At 36.1% G+C, this 17,484-nt stretch overlaps 1 protein-coding gene and 1 pseudogene across 1 annotated transcript; both read right to left on the reverse strand.

The window, feature by feature from the left end:
• Window positions 1–1,328: 1,328 nt before the first annotated feature.
• Window positions 1,329–2,285, reverse strand: LOC136175829 (olfactory receptor 52A5-like). Its single transcript, XM_065946037.1, has one exon. It carries the CDS (start codon window positions 2,283–2,285, stop codon window positions 1,329–1,331), a length of 957 nt encoding a protein of 318 aa, XP_065802109.1.
• A 7,586-nt stretch (window positions 2,286–9,871) lies between these two features.
• On the reverse strand, window positions 9,872–15,490 carry LOC136175830 (olfactory receptor 52A1-like; annotated as a pseudogene).
• Window positions 15,491–17,484: the final 1,994 nt, after the last annotated feature.

Raw genomic sequence — 17,484 nt, forward strand, 5'->3', positions numbered from 1 at the left:
TAGTAAAAGGTTTCTTTGGTTTATTTCTTTCTTGAACTGTCCATCTGTCCAAAATTAGAGACAAGATGTCCCTCCCTGTCTACTTGGTTCTTCTTAAAAACTCTTCTGAGTCCTCAGTGTTAAAGTCTTGACAGAAGACAATTTAAACATGATCTCTACTGGTGCAGCATCCTGGGAGAACATGAAGGTCTGGGCAGAGGAATAGCAAAGAGCAAAGAAAGATCTGAAGTATATTTTTGGAAGTCAGTTTCCCCCATAACAGGTTTGATTTTAGCTCACAGTTTAAGATGATATATTCTTTCATTCAAGGCATCATCTTTGTTGACATTGATAATATTGGATTAAACTCTCTATAATGCTGATTTTCTGTAAGATAATGTTATATATTATCTTAAAGCCTTCAGATTAATTGATCTTGAATACAATTGATAAAAAATAGGGAAATGTTTAAATTGTTCATTGTACAATGCCATTTTTATTGAAGTTTTAAGAAGTCTCAGGTATTATCCTTGTTCATACAAGGGCAAATAAGACAAAGTTACTGTCCTCTACGTATTTGCCATAGATATTTTTTAAACATTGGAATTTATTTGTTTATATTTTTAATTCTACAACTTAAACCTTCAAATTTGGGTAAAACTCAAATTTGGGTTAATATATTAAAATGCCTTTTGAAGGATGTGCTCTATTTAAGTCCTTTGATAATTTTGTTTCCTAAAAATTTTTCTCTGTGAATAGACCTAATTTATTTTTATAAATCTCTTTTGTGCTATCTTTCTTATACCACTAATTCCATGATACAGAACTTAGTTTACATCATATAGTTTTGTGTTGATGTCATTGTTACTATTGATTTTACATTATTTTTATATCGGTATTTCAGAAAAAAAGAGACAAAAATAGATGTGATTAAAATTTTCAAAATATAGATTCACAAGGAGATATCAGAAAATGGCTCATAGCCAGAATTACAGCTAAGAGTTGGATTAACAGTTTGACATGATCCTTAGAAGCTATCTGGGATCAACTGCTGCTTTCTGCAATTTACTTATCTGTGCAGGTCTTAGCGTTACTCAAGAGGAAGCTCTAGGTTGTAAGGGACAGGGCAAAAACAATAACGGAAACAACTGGAAATCACAATATAAGAGTTTCTTCGAGTAGTTAACCAAAGTTCTTAAGTATTGGATGATTCATTAACTGTCTCCTTCCATGATGAGTATCTGAGATTTAAAATATTCTTTCAGATGTAGAAATGTGTAGAAGACCTAACTTCTAGCATATTGATGTTACTACTTTGAACTAGCCTAAATTTTCTTTAGAAAGATCCACTAATGATTAAGATGTTTGGAGCATACAAATATTGTTGGCACATGGTCACGGATTTGTTTGGTCTTCACTCCATAGACGATTGGGTTGAGAAAAGGTGGAACTAACAGGTAAAGGTTAGATAAAAGGATATGAACATATGGTGGTATGTGAGAACCAAATCTATGTGTGAAGAAAGAGAAGAAGCCAAGGAGGTAAAACTGCAGGAAGACACAAATATGAGCGATACATGTATTAAAGGCTTTGAATCTTGCCTCCTTCTGGGGCAGTTGAAAGACAGTAATAAAGATCTGAATGTAGGACAAGGTGATAAAGATTATGTCAAATCCTAAGATAGTGAAGGCAACAAACAGACCATAGATCTTGTTGATCCGTATATCTTCAATAGCCAGCTTCACAATGGCCATGTGCTCACAGTAGGAGTGGGAGACGACTGTGGTTCGGTAGAATTTGAGACGATATTTGATTAGAACCAGGCATGGTGCTCCAAGTATGGCAGCCCTGAGTGTCACCCCAACCCCAATGTGAGTCAAGAGTTTTTGGGAGAAGATGCTGGCATGTCTCAAGGGATTACAGATGGCCACATAGCGATCTAGGGCCATCGCCAGTAGGACACCTGATTCAATTCCCTGGAATGAGTGAAGAAGCCACATTTGTAGAAGACAGGCTTCAAAAGAAATCTCTATCAAATGAAACCAGAAGATGCCTAACATTTTGGGGAGAATACAAGTGCTAAGTGCGATGTCTGTGGCCCCCAACATAGCGAGAAAAATGTGCATAGGACTATGGAGGCTGTTTTCAAATTTGATTATCACTAAAATTAGAGTATTCCCAAGTACTGCCATAAGATACATCACACAGAACGGAATCCCGATCCAGCACTGCACTGACTCCAGGCCAGGAATCCCGATGAGTGTTAATACAGAGGGCATGAAGACTGAGCCATTGGGTCTGAGCATGGCGATTTGGTCAGTAGCATCAAGTAGGGATATTGCTGTTTCATCTCCTATTCCCTGTTAAGTCTCAAAAATTAAAAATACGGATAAATTATTTAAGTCAAACATACTTTAGTTTGATTAGGGGGATACCATTTTATCTGTCCCAATGGCTCCTCTCTAATTTTCCATCTCCTTTCCCAAAGTCTTTCAATAATCAATTATCAGGTTCTATGTTTCTGCATGCCTTTATCATTTTCAATGAGGAAAATTAAGTGGACTGGGTAACTTCTTTCTAGTCCTTGACTATTGGAACAAACAAATTCCTTTTAGCTTGTGTTTGCTAACCACCCTCAGTGCTGTTTTTATGACCCGCTGATTAAAATTGAGGGAAACAATTCATTTAATTCAGAGTAAAGAATTTTAAGAACTAAACTGTACCTAGATTAGACATGAAGGATCTATACCAGTGGTAAATCATTCTGCTTGATTATAATCAGAAAACAAGTTTAATGAAAATATTTTTCATTTTGGAAACTCACTTTTTTTTTGTCTAGGTTGGTATTTTCATGATTGGATCCCTCTGCAATAGACTCTCGGACTGCTTTAAAATATAATTTTTCAAATTTTCAGCATTTTCCCAAAGACAAGCTCTACAATTTTACCTTCCGTTTGTTAAACTCTGAAAAGATAAATCCATTACTTCTAAATTAATGGGTGTTACCCTTTATCCTTAGGCATCACTTGATGTAGTGCTGTTTTCAATCATGATGGACTTCCCTGGTGGGTCAGACGGTAAAGTGTCTGCCTACAATGTGGGAGACCCGGGTTCAATCCCTGGGTCGCGAAGGTCTCCTAGAGGAGGAAATGGCAGCCCACTCCAGTATCCTTGCCTGGAGAATCCCATGGACGGAGAAGCCTGGTAGGCCCCAGTTCATGGGGTCACAACGAGTCGGAAACAACTGAGCGACTTCACTTTCACTTCACCCTTTATCCTTAGCTCAGAGGAAAATCACATGTTGTTGTCCTCTCCATCATCCTTCAAGTTACCCTTTATCCTTAGCTTGAAGATCTCCCTTTTAGATCTTTTCTTACTATGGCCTGTTGTGTGCACATAACTTGTATCATTCAATTTCAAGTACCACCCTGTACCTCCTATGCTTCCCTTTCATTATCAATAAACATTAAGCCTGAATATTTAGTTTTTCTTAACTATATGCAGTAACATACAACTCTCTATGAAATTTAACGTTTCCTTTACTTAAAGCCTCGGGCATCTTATAGCCACTAAAACTACAATTTCTATACAGGTAAACTTTTTTTCTTTTATGCAGCTGTTTTTCATTGAAGCAAATTCATCTCTTAGTCTCTGCCTTTCAGTGATTACTTCATCCATAACACTGTATGCTTCCAGGGCCTCCTATGAGTGGCTTTGTCTCATCATTTTCCAAAGTCTTCAGGGTTTTTCTTGCCTGCTAATGGAAGTTGCTCAGTCGTGTCTGACTCTTTATGACCCCATGGACCATACAGTCCATGGAATTCCATATCTGACTCTTTGCAACCCCATGGACTTCAGTACTCCAGGCTTCCCTGTCCTTCACTGTCTCCTGGAGTTTGTTCAAACTCATGTCCATTGAGTAAGTGATGCCATCCAATCATCTCACCCCCTGTCATCCCCTTCTCCTGCCTTCAATCTTTCCCAGCATCAGGGTATTTTCCAATGGGTCAGTTCTTCGTATCAGGAGGCCAAAGTATTAGAACTTCAGCTTCAGCATCAGTCCTTCTAATGAATATTCAGGATTGATTTCCATAGGATGGACTAGTTTGATCTCCTTGCAGTCCAAGGAACTCGCAAGTGTCTTCAACACCACAGTTCAAAAGCATCAATTCTTTGGCTCTCAGTCTTCTTTATAGTCCAACTCTCACATACATATGTGACTACTGGAAAAACTATAGCTTTGACTATATGGATCTTTGTCACCAAACTAATGTCTTTGCATTTTACTATGCCGTAGCACTTTCTATTTTTTAGTTTTCTCATTGACACTAACTTCACGAGTCCTAATAATAATCTATAGCAAGTCTTCCTTGGTTGTTAAATATTGTTTTCTTACTGTTGCTGCTGCTGCTGCTAAGTCACTTCAGTCGTGTCCAACTCTGTGTGACCCCATAGACCGCAGCCCACCAGGCTCCGCCATCCCTGGGATTCTCCAGGCAAGAACACCAGAGTGGGTTGCCATATCCTTCGCCATCGCATGAAAGTGAAAAGTGAAAGTGAAGTCACTCAGGCGTGTACGACTCTTAGCGACCCCATGAACTGCAGCCTACCAGGCTCCTCCGTCCATGGGACTTTCCAGGCAAGAGTACTGGAGTAGGTTGCCATTGCCTTCTATTTTCTTACAGGGAAGAAAAAAAATTAAAAAAAATAAAACCCAAGAGTCTTTAATGATTAAGAATTAACAGTTATGTGCCTTTAATCAAATTGGGAGAATAAATTGCCTAGGAAGTGGAATCATTTTTCAGTGGAATGATAATCAGATAAAAGAGATGTGGGGGGCACTCAAAGAGAAAATAGTTTGTACAAAAACCACAGAAGATGGTGAGCTATGGCAGGGCTGTATATAAATAAACGTGATTCATATATAATATATTTCATCAGGAGAAATGATGGATAATAAAAAGCAAAGAATACAAAAAGTGAAGTTAATGTTTTAAACCAAAGGATTTAACATTTTAGGATTTAAGATCATCTTCTTTTGGAAGGTAAAAAATTTCATCTTCTAGCAGCTTGATGAATGGCTTGAAAGACATGGCTGCTGAATGTTATGAGACTTGAATGGGAGACTAAGTCAGAAAGATATTTGTGATAGTTCATACATTATATTATGAGGAGATGTGGTCTAGCAAAAGAATAACAAGAATGCAAAATCTGTTGGACTCATTGTCTTTATGTAACAGAAATTAGAAGGGATGAGGTTAAGAGTGTTCTTGGGTTGAGAATTATAGCAATGAATGACAAAAGACAAGTTGAATGGAACTTTTCGTGTATAGATGTGTTTGTTTAGAAAGAGAGGAAAGATATCTTAAACACTGAAATTCATAAGCCAGGGTAAATATACTTCGGTCATCTTTATAGCATAAAACTTGAATTACTAGTGTTATATACAGGTCCAACTTTGATTCAAGCTGAATTTCAGGATCTAAAAGATATAAGGAATTCAGGGCTCAAAATCCACACTCCCTACAATCTCGGGATGTTTTCCTCAATGAGCTCTCTGACATTCACCCATTGAGCTCTATCTCAAGTCTTCCAATGACAGATGACTCTTTGTTTTCTCAGATAGCTTGCCACATTTCTGGTCAGCTCTGAATGTCAAACAGATCTTCTATACAACATCCTTGAATGGGCTCCTTCTAAATTCCTTATTAAATTCCCCAATCTGCAATCCAATGATGCAGGTTAGCGATGAGTCATGGCAGTGAATTGCACAGGATCTGAAGTCAGTCAACAGAGTTTAAATCTGACACAGACACTTATGAAACTTTACATGGTCTCAATTTCTTTATTACTAAAGACATATTCATGGATAGAAATATATTACAGTGTGATTGTGAGTATTATATGACATAATCCATCTAAATATTTGAAAGGAAACATAAGATGAATTGATCTGTCAATAAAAGCCAGTTTTTAATAAATGGAATTTCGCCTTTTTCTCACAAATCACTTGAGATATTAAAAGAGCATTTTATCAGAAAAAGGATTTTTATTGAATTACTTGAAGGGTATCTTTTCTTCCTGCATCTTTTCTAGTCTAAACATGTATAATTTCCTGATCTCTTAACAAATCTTTCCATTCATCTATCAGCAGAGATATTATTCTCTAAGGTCCTTGATTTTGTCAACCTCACTTTACAGATTGTCACCAAGTATGGTTTAATTGATTCCGAAATGTTGTGAAATGAATAAGACAAAACTTTGTAGCATTTGATCACTTAATGACTGTAAGATTATATTTTTTTTACCCTGGAATTATATGATCAAGTTGTGTGTGTGTATATATATATATATTATGAAACCAAGCCTCCAGTTTCCCACACTTAGTGCAGAATTTCAAGCCCAAAAACTTACCAGGAATCATCTGTGGTGATACAGGTCGAAACCATAAAGCAGAAAATGATCTGACATTTCAGATAGTGAAGGGTGAATGTTTTATACTATAGCATGCACCTGGGAGATTGGTTTTCACCAATCCCTGATGAGCTTTCAGGTTCACTGGAGACAGGAATGAAAAAGGCACACTGTTGTTCAGAACATACAAGATTTATTCTCTAATGGTTTTTCATCTAAAAAAATTCCTCAAACTCTGGTTTCACTTTGGGACTAGGAAGTAAAATGAGCCTCCTTTTAAAAATTCCTAAGAGAAGTCAGTGCCCCAAGACCACACAAAAAAATATCAATGATGTGTATTTACAAAAATAATGAAATAATAAAGGTAAACAATAGCATCTTGAGATATTCAGATTGATCAGCGTGGACATGCTGGCAGAGAAGTGAAAATATGTATTTTTGTAATTTATTTCTAGTTTGCGTACCAGAATTTCTTATTTAGGCACACGGTTGGGGCTGACTGGGAATGTTCACCTCAGAGTCTCAGTTATCTCAGAAGTTAACCTCAGTTAGCCTCAGAAGATCAGTCAGTTTCTGATCTTCTTCTGGGCAATATATGGTGACACAAATCCTTTCTGATTCCAAACAATCTCTCTCCACATTGTCCCAGTTATGTTCAGAGTGGTCATGAAAAAAATAGTATACATTTTCAAAAATTTTAGTGTCCTTCTAAAATTGATATCAATTTCCCAACCTGAATTTGTTATTTGTGTCAGGTATTATACTTACTTGGTTTAATCAAGGTTTATGACTCACAATAGGGATTTTAAACTTTAGCATCAAAAGGAGGAAGGAAAACATTTCAATTTTCTGAATAGTACAAGAGAGAAGTTATCAACCCCGGGTTACCTAAAGGCCTTAATTAAAATCACACTGGTTTTGCCCTATATCATTGGGTCAGGCCCTATTTAGAAGCTCTATTCCTCTTGAATTAAGAGACTCATTGACCACATCCTCTTATTAAACTGCATAAAATCATCATCTTAGAAAAAGCAATGGTGTAGGATTGAAGACAGATTCACAGATAGGCCAGCTCAGCCTGGATCAGGGTATGTACAAGTCTTCACACCTGGGTACTCAGTGATTCACATCAGCAGATTGAAGTCAACCACAGCTGAGTATTTGCACTGGAGAAATAAAGCCCCAAACCAGTGCACATAATCCAATAAAAAGAAATAAGTTTAAATGAAATGTGAGAAATAAAATAAGCCTGGACAGCACTTGTGGAATTTTCTGAGTGAAAATGGATGTCATTACCAGGCAGAGAGAGAGGGATCATAGAAAAACTTATTTGGAGAGAGATCTGCTTCCTTGGTGCAAGAGTAGACTCAGGTATCTCAGGCATTAGAATATGATTCAAATATGAAGATAAATGACACTTGTATTTATGCTACAAGTCAGTGAACCCTAAGAACATTAGTCTAAGGGAAAGCAGCCAGTCCTAAAAGGTCAAATATTGTTTCAATTCACTTACATGAGATGTCCAGAGAAGTGAAATCACACACACAGAAAGTCAATTAATGTGTGCCATAAAATGGGGGCAGGAGAATGGGAACTGGTTGCTAAAAGGGGATGGAATGTCTTTATTGGGATGATGAAAATGTTCAGGAATTTGATAATAGTGATGAATGTCCAATTTTTTGGGCATATCTAAAATCAGAGTCGTATACTCTTAAAAGATTGTGTTACATGGTATGTAAATTATATCTCAATAATTTTTAAAAATGGTTTATTATCGTATACAGACACCATACTAAAAAAATTATTAGATATATGCTTTTAAATTTAGAATACATAAAATAAACATGGTGATGTGATTTAATGATCAAGATGGCAGCTAAGCTCAAATATAGTTGTTAAATATTTATTCTGGGGAGAAATTTTATACTGGAATTCGACATTCCACTCAACTTTTTTGTAAACACCTTAAACTGTTCTAAAAATAAATTCAAAATAATTAAAAAGCAGGAAATATCATTTTATAGCTGTGACAATAATTAAGTTTTTTGACTTTGAAACACCTCTTCCTGTAAATTCTCTCATTAGGAAGTCATGTAAATTATTGTCATTATTACTGTTCTGGGAATAAATGCTTATTATGAAAATTTGGTAGAATTTTTATGTATTTATTTTCTGAATGCTCCATTCATTATGTATTTATTGATAATTAAAATGTCTCCTGTATGTGTAGGTCATGAATATACAAATAAATTAGACGTGTGATCTGTATTATACAAAGCATGAGTGCTACTAGGAGGGGTAGAGAAAAAAAAGGAAAATGGCTCAATTCCTTAAAATAAATGCCAAACAAGAATCTACAAGCAGGAAAGCAGTCAGGCGGGGGGAACAATACACATTTGCATATGTAATATTAGGAATAAGATATAGAATCAACAAATTTTGTACTTCATGTTGAAAATACAGCAGTGTTTATATGAAAATGCCAGGTGCTTTCCTGGTGACTCAGCAGTAAAGAACCCTCTTACAACGCAGGAGACACGCAGGAGACGCATATTCAGCTCCTGGGTCCGGATTCCCTGGAGAAGGAAATGGCAACCTACTCCAGTATTCTTGCCTGGGGAATCTCATGGACGAGGAGCTTGATGGGCTACAGTCCATGGTGTCACAAAGAGTTAGACATGATTTAGTGAGTAAGCAACAAAAAACCCAAGCAAATGGAAGATGAGAAAGAAACCATTTTATTTGTCATAAGATTGAGAGAGGGAAAGTGAAGTATTTGTTGCTCAGTCCTTTTGTGACCCCATGGACTATAGCCCACAAGGCACCTTTGTCCATGGAATTTTCCAGGCACGAATACTGGAGTAGGTTGCCATTTCCTTCTGCAGACAAATAGTATAACTGTCCAAAATCCGATTCAGGGTCAACATACTGCATTTAATATTCATGTCTTTAAACTTCTTTGACCTACAGGAATTCCTCAGACTTTCTTTTATCTTTTGTTTTGTTTTCATTTCTAAGGATTTATTCTATTACTACTTTAAAGCTTTATGTTGAAGTCTAACACATGTACATAAATCATTTGTTTTAAAGCTTAAATAATTTTTCACAATATAAGCATAAGTATGTAACAATCCACTTGAGTAATATAACATTATTTCACTTACAAACCCCTTCCTGAATTTTTCATTACATCATAATTTCTGCAAGAAAAGGAAAAGACACACTCACTACTGTATTGTTTTATGTTTCTTATTCTCATTAACTAAGTGGAGCCCACAATCCTTCTGGCAGATAATTGTCATGGGCAAATAGAATCTGGAAACCAGCTTATTTGCTGGCAAATTAAAAATAACAATGGTAAAAAATAGCAATTAGAAAATTCTGGAATCACAAATAACATAGATTTTTGTTGTTTTGTTTTGAAAGATTGTTACTATTGTACAAAGGAAAAGCCTGAAAGTATTATTTATGGTAAAGTTTATAAACAGAACATTTTTACCATATCGATACAAATCTGTTTGGTCTTTGTACCATAGACAAGTGTACTGAAAAATGGAGGGACCAACTGATAAGTGCTAGGAAAGAGGATGTGAATATAAGGTGGGGTGTGAGAACCAAATCTATGTGCAAAGAATGAGAAACCAAGGAGGTAGAACTGGAGAAAAACGCAGATGTGAGCGATGCAAGTACTGAATGCTTTCAACTTGGCTTCCTTTTGGGGAACTCGAAAAACTATGATAAATATCTGTATATAGGACAATGTAATGAATGTGAGATCAAGCACTGCAATGTTGAAAGCCACACACATACTATAGATGTTGTTGACCTGGATGTTTTCTGCAGCCAGTGTCACGATGGCCATATGCTCACAGTAGGAGTGGGAGATGACCGCTGTGTAATAGAACTGAAACTGGGACTTTATCAGTACTAGGGATGGGGTGACAAGAATGGCAGCCCTGAGTGTTACTGCAGCTGCTATTTGAGTGACTAGAAGAGGGGCAAGATGGCAGCATGTCTGGGTGGATAACAGATGACTACATAGTGGTCCAGGGCCATGGCCAGCAAGATGCCTGATTCTATGCCCTGAAATGTGTGAATGAGCCACATTAGAAGCAGAAAAAAATCGAAATATATTTCTGGTACATGAAACCAGAAGATTCCAAGCATCTTGGGCACAATACTGGCAAGAAATACAATATCTGTGACTCCTAGCATGCCTGGGAAATATACTTGGGCTCATGGAGGCTGGGATCTCATTTGATGATGATCAGAAGCAAGACATTTCTGATCATAGCAATGAGATACAGGACACAGAATGGAATCCCAATCTAACACTGCACAGACTCTAGGCCTGGCATCCCTTTTAGTGTCAACACAGAAGGCATGAAGACTGTGATGTTGGAATGGGCATAGAGTCCTTGGGTCTCCTGATGCAAACAAAAAACATTTGTCTGTCAGTGCTACTCCTTCTTCTACTTCTTATTTTCATCCAAAGTCATCGTACTGAGTGTATATGATTTTGGTAGAGCTCAGAACATATCATCCACCTCATTCATATATAGAAGGTAAAAGAAAGATCCATAAAGGCATATCATTTCTTTTTAAGGAAAAGCATCCACAAGACCTAAAAATATGATGTACAACTGTGTTACATAGAACCAGCTAAATTCCTAAGTAAGGGAATCAAATGCTGACTTGTCTCATTTCATTTCAGAACTGTGGACCAAAAAATTATACTTGTTTATTTTAGTTGGCAATTATGTTTTAGTCTGAGGTTGATGATTCTCTCCATATTTCACATTCCAGTTACTGATTCAGTATTCTGTTAGTCTCAGTTGTCTCTCAGTCAAAAACAGTTGGTTTGGATGAGTAAGAGTTCGACCATTACATTAGTGCAGAATGCTCTCTAAGAAAGTGAGGAAACATACAAACATTTTGTTACTGGAAAGCAAAATATTTTTGTCTATGTATGGATCTATGTTGTCTGCGTCTGTGTCAGACTAGATGTCTTTTCAGTAGAATGTGAAGAAGAGTTTTAGGAAAGGTCATTCAAATCTGTGTATATTTGTAGAATCCGGGTCAAGACTTCTTGCTACTTTTTTTTACTTTTCTACTAAAACTGTGATAAGTTTGGCTATGTTTCTAACAGTGGAAATACTTAAATTTCTGTGACTAAAATAAACAAAGTAAATTCTGTAATACACATAAGATGTTAATTAGAGTGGAGGGAGTTTCAGGAAACAAGAGAAGAGCAGACAAATGCAGAGGTAAGGAGGGACTCATTCTTTATAACTAAAGGATATGGGAATATCTGTTGTGTGTGCTAGTTGTTCAGTCATGTCCGACTCTCTGGTACCCCATGGACTGTAGCCCACCAAGCTCCTGTCTCCATGGGATTCTCCAGGCAAGGATACTAGAGTGGTTTGCCATGTATTTTAGGATAGATTGGTCACTAAACTAAGCTGTCGGATACCTGTAGGTTAGCACCCCATTGACTCATTTTATGGTCACTGCATACATCATTGACTCTAACAGTAGTAAAATTTTACTGTCTCAAAGATAATCAGGAATAGAATAGGATTCCTTTAAGAACTATCAGGGTGTCTGACATTTTCGAGAGGAAGGAGAAACATTTGAGCATGGTTTGACAAGTACAGATAGTGGGGTTGCAGGTGGGAAGTACATAAGTGAGTATAGGGTAGATAGGATGCAGTGATTATAGCTGGTGATGAAAAGTTACTGAGGTAAACTTAGGAATAGTGAGGCTTATTTGTCAAAAGTCGGAAACTGGTTCTGCTCTTACCAGATATCTGAAGAACACTGTCAGTTCTTCATATCAACCTCACTCAACTCTTATCAAACACCAACTCTTCATAATATTTTTGTATTATGTATTCTGCAATGCTTTCTATCTGGACCATCTGTAACAGCACCTGGCCACGGTCAAAACTCCACATCCATTTGCCCCTGGAACAGCCTTTCATGCTTTTTTCTTGTCTCTGTAATATAGACCTTCTTCACCTTTATACGTTTGTCTGAGATATGTTTTTGTGTTCATTCTCCAAAAAACCAAGAGCTGTGTTATTTGGAGGCATAGCATCAATTTATTCAGTTTGAATTGAAGAAGAATACTGCTAGCTATCAATTTAATATGTTTAATGAATGTGTGGAGAAAGACAATTTATGGCCATTAAGTGAGGGATTTGTTAGCCAACAGTCAAACCACAAGAGACCAAGCAGATTTTAGTTATGTCATCTTGGGTTCACCCACACCTATTATCCCTGAAATCCTTACCACAACTTGCAGACACCTCCTTACTCGTCTCTTTCCTAAAAGACTGAATAAGAGACTTTTATATATATCAGTTTTCATTGTAAAAGTTGAGTTCCTTTTCTACTGATTTCCTAAACAAAAAAATGTCTAAAGTCTAATTAAATATAGACATGCTCCTTTGCCAACAAATTCAGTTTTTCAATGTTTTTAATGAAATTTAATCATAATAAATGTTTTCATTTTTCTAAAGAAATATTTTAAATATTTGACTCTTCCTTTCAATGAAGGCATTCTGGAAAGAAAAATCTGAACCTATAATGTTCTTTTGTTACATGTGTGCATGCATGTTAACAGTCATATCCTACTCTTTGAGATATTATGGTCTGTAGCCCACCAGTTCCCTCTATACATGAAGTTCTACAGGCAAGAATACAGGAGTGGGTTGCCATGTCCTCCTCCAGGAGATCTTATCGACCCAAGGAATAAACCCCCATCACCTGCATTGCAGGCGGATACTTTACCACTGAACCAACAGGGAAGCCCAATCAATCTCTCTCTGTCTCTAAATCCATCAATAAACCTATCTATCCATCTACATTCTATTGGTTCGGCTACTCTGGAGAATCTTCACTAATCCAGTGGTTTAAAAGAACTCAATTAGAAATTAAAAGTTATGATAAGATTCTGATAAATAGCTGTAGCTCTTATTTTATGAATTGATGTGCTCAGTGGCTAAGTCATGTCCGACTCTTTGTGACCCTAAGGACCGTAGGCCACCTGTCTTAGACTCTGTCCTTGGGATTTCTCCAGCAAGGGTACTAGAATGGGTTCATAACTCCCAGAAGAAAAGAATACTGGATCAGAGAATGGTAATATTTTCATTTGTGTGCAAGGCTGACACACATAATGCGAAATTTATATTTTATTTGTAATGGGCACAATTTTTAATTTGAAAAGTCTTAAAGAGTATTTTAATAAAGGTAACAGCCTTTTTCATAAGTGATATTAACAAGGTTATAAGATAATGTTCATATGAAAAGTGTTTTGTATCATATAATTGTTATATAATAATTCTTGTTACTGGAAAAAAATAATTGGAAAGTAAACAATAATAATTAGTTATAGAGAATAAAAACATGTTACATTAAGATACATTCCTCTGTATGACAAAATAAAGCACAAAATTCTGTACTGAAAATTACAAACATTGTTGATAGACAGTAGACAAGAACTAAAGCAACAGAGAGCTATGCCACCTATATATATTGGAATATTGATAAGATCTCATTTCCTTTAAATCTACCCTGTAAGAATCCTAACACATATTTTGCCAATAATTCAGAAACTGATTCTATATTTTATAAGGAAACTCAAGGTGACGTATCCAAAGTAATCTTAAAAAAAGTTTAAGTTTTGAGTATTACAATATCTTCAATTAGTGCTCGATATAAAACCATAATAAGCAATACATTTTGGGATCATCATGGATATAAGGTTAGATTCAGAATGGAACTCTTGGGAGAAAACCCACATTTATATGATCAGCTGATATTCTACATAGTTAAAAAGAAAAGGCAAACATAAACTAAGCAGTAGAAAATGAATGTCTTCCTCTGCAGTGGTGGGAATAACATTGTTATGTGTTTATCTAAACCTTTATCATTTGTCATTTTATGATCATTTATTATTTTATTGTTTATCTAAACCTTTATCACTTATCATTTTTAATGACTAAAGGATATAGGAACATGGGTAAATGTGTTACTTGATTGGAACAGAGACTTGTTTCTTCTTTATTCACAGCTACCATTGCCATAAGATCTGGCTAATTTAGGCTCATCAATTCTTAATGAAATAGATAATCTATAGTATTTGCATCTCTTTTTGTGAACCCAGACATAAGAAATTAACAGTGAAGGGGTGAAAGGACATGTTCCTTAATGGGAGTTAAACATAGAATTAAAAATGGAAGGCAGAGGGCTGACAGTGGGATACCAGAGATAATTCAGAAGAGGCTACAGAGCAACTGAGGACATTTTCATCATTTCTCAATTTGCTGAGAACTAATTTTTCTGAGAACCTGGGCTCATGCCTTATGCTAATGTTCTTTTCTAGTTGAAAGCATCAGTTGTTAAATATTATGTAATTAGAATCAGGAAATTATCAAAATAATACACTAGAGACATGTTCGTAATTCTGTAAATATAAGCTTAGGTTATTTCATTCTTTCAGAGATTCTCCTCTAAAGTTTCTGTAAGTCAGCAATCTCATGACAAAATAATCCTATATTGAAAGTCAACAGATAGGGCAGTAATGCAGGAAGAAGTTGTGGTTCATGATGCTAAATCTCAAGTAAAAGAATGAAGAGATAATTTTAATGTAAGATCCCCGTATTTGTTTTCATATTTAGAATAGACTAGTCATTAAAGTAAACTGTTGAATACCCATGGATTTGCTCCCCAATGACTAATTTTATGATCAAGCTTTACATCATTGACTCTAATAGTAGTCAAATTTTCTTTCTTAGGTAATCAGACAAAAAGGATAATCAGAATTAGAACAGGAGTCCTTTGAGACGAACACTGTGTCTGAGTTTTTCAAGTCAGGAGCAACACTTGAGCATAATCGGACAAGCAGAGAGAGTTGGGTATCAGGCGGGAAGTACATAAGTGAGTCAAGGTTGATGAGATGGGGTGATTATTATTTTAAAAACTGGTCATGAAAAGTTATGGAGATAAACTTGAGAATAGTGAGACTCACTTGACAGTTTTTGGGAGCTGGTTCTGCTCTTACCAGATGCCTGAAGCGTGCAGTCAGCTGCATATCACTATCACCTATGGTTTAGAATTCTTAATTCTTTTTATTCTTTTCCATTATGAGTCCTGAAATGCCCCTTATTTCTATCTGCACCTTCTGTAACAGCACCCAGTCAGTGTCAGGAACTCTAAATCATGTGGTGCTGGGCTATCTGCAATGAATGGATATCAGTGAGATAAATCTTTCATGCCTTTCTCTTGTCTGTGCATTACAGACGTTCTTCATCTTTTACAAGTCTATGTGAGATCATGCTTTTGTGTTCATTCTCTAACAAAAATCACAATAAGATCTGTATTATTCTGGAGCATAGCCTCAATTTACTCAGCTTAAATAGGAGAAAGTTGCCAGCCACCAATTTTAATATTTCCTAATGTATTTTTATAGGAGTTATGAACACAAAATGTGAGATTTATTAAATACTAGCCAAACCACAAGGGGTCCTGCAAGTTTTGATTATATCCTCTTGGGTTCATCCACACTAATATCCCTGAAATCCTCAGTAAAATTTCCTTGTTCTTTTTTTGTTTTGTTTTTTCCCCCACAGGCTAAATATGGAAATCATTATATACACCAATATTTTTATAGACTGAGTTCCTCTTTTTCTGTTCTCATTGACGAATAAGTCAAAAGTCTGCTTTAATGTAAACATGTTCCAGTGCCAATAAATTCTATTAAATAAATACCCCATGACCCTTCCTTTCAATGAGGCAATTCTGATATGAGTTATTTGTTCTATCTGCTATTAAAACTGGGGTATTGAACACCCCTACTATTTTTGTGTTGCTATTAATTTCTGCTTTTAGGAACAATAATGTTTGCTTCATATATTTGACACTCTTAATATTTATAATATATTTTCATATGAATTCAACCTTTAAACGTTGCATGATATCTTTGCTTTCTGTGACTCTTTTTTTTTTTTTTTTTTGCAACATCATGGGGCTTGCAGAATCCTAATGTCCTGACCTGACCCACAACAGTGAAAATATTGAGTCCTAATCCCTGACCTGCCAGGGAATTCCCAGTGACAGTTTAATAAACCTACTTGACTAACAAAAGTACTTCTATTACTCCCTCTTTTGTTTACCATTGGCTTGAAATTTCTTCTTCTATTTCTTCATTTTCAGCCTTTACATGTGTTTTAAGTCTTAAATCCTATGGCATTCTTGTAGACAATTTATACTTTAATTTTCATCTACTTACTTATATATTTTATATATGACTCATTATCCTTTAAAAGTCTTTTTTTTAAAATTAATATTATTCATTCTATCCCTGGACTTTTTCATGTCTTTTGCTGTTGTTGTTCATTGCTCAGTCGTGTCCTACACTTTGCAGCCCCATGGGCTGCAGAATGCCAGGCTTCTGTGTCCCTTACCATCTCCCAGAGCTTGCTCAAACTCATGTCCATTGAGTCAGTGCTGTCATCCAACCATCTCATCCCCTGTTGTCCCCTAGTCCTCTTGCCTTCAATCTTTCCCAGCATCAGGATCTTTTCTAATGATCCACCTCTTCACATCAGGTGGCCAAAGTATTGGAGCTTCAGCTTCAGCATCAGTCTTTCCAATGAATATTCAGGACTGATTTCCTTTAGGATTTACTGGTTTGACCTTCTTCCTGGCCAAGGGATGCTCAAGAGTCTTCTCCAACTCCACAGTTCATAAGCATCAATTCTTTGGCACTCAGTCTTCGTTATGGTCCAACTCTCACATCTATACATGACTCCTGGAAAAACCATAGCTTCGACTATACATACCTTTGTCAGCAAAGTAATGTCTCTACTTTTAAATACACTGTTTAGGTTTGTCATAGCTTTTCTTCCAAGGAACAAGCATCTCTTAATTTCATGGCTGTAGTCACCATCTGCAGTGATTTTGGAGCCCAAGAATAGAAAGTCTGTCACTCAACATAATTCATGTTTGCAAAGTTTTACTAAACCCGAATACATTGTGGCTCAAATTTATTTCTGCATTGTTCCACAAGATACCATTCCAATTTTT

This window comes from Muntiacus reevesi, chromosome 9, assembly GCF_963930625.1.
Source record: "Muntiacus reevesi chromosome 9, mMunRee1.1, whole genome shotgun sequence".
Lineage (NCBI taxonomy): Eukaryota > Metazoa > Chordata > Mammalia > Artiodactyla > Cervidae > Muntiacus > Muntiacus reevesi.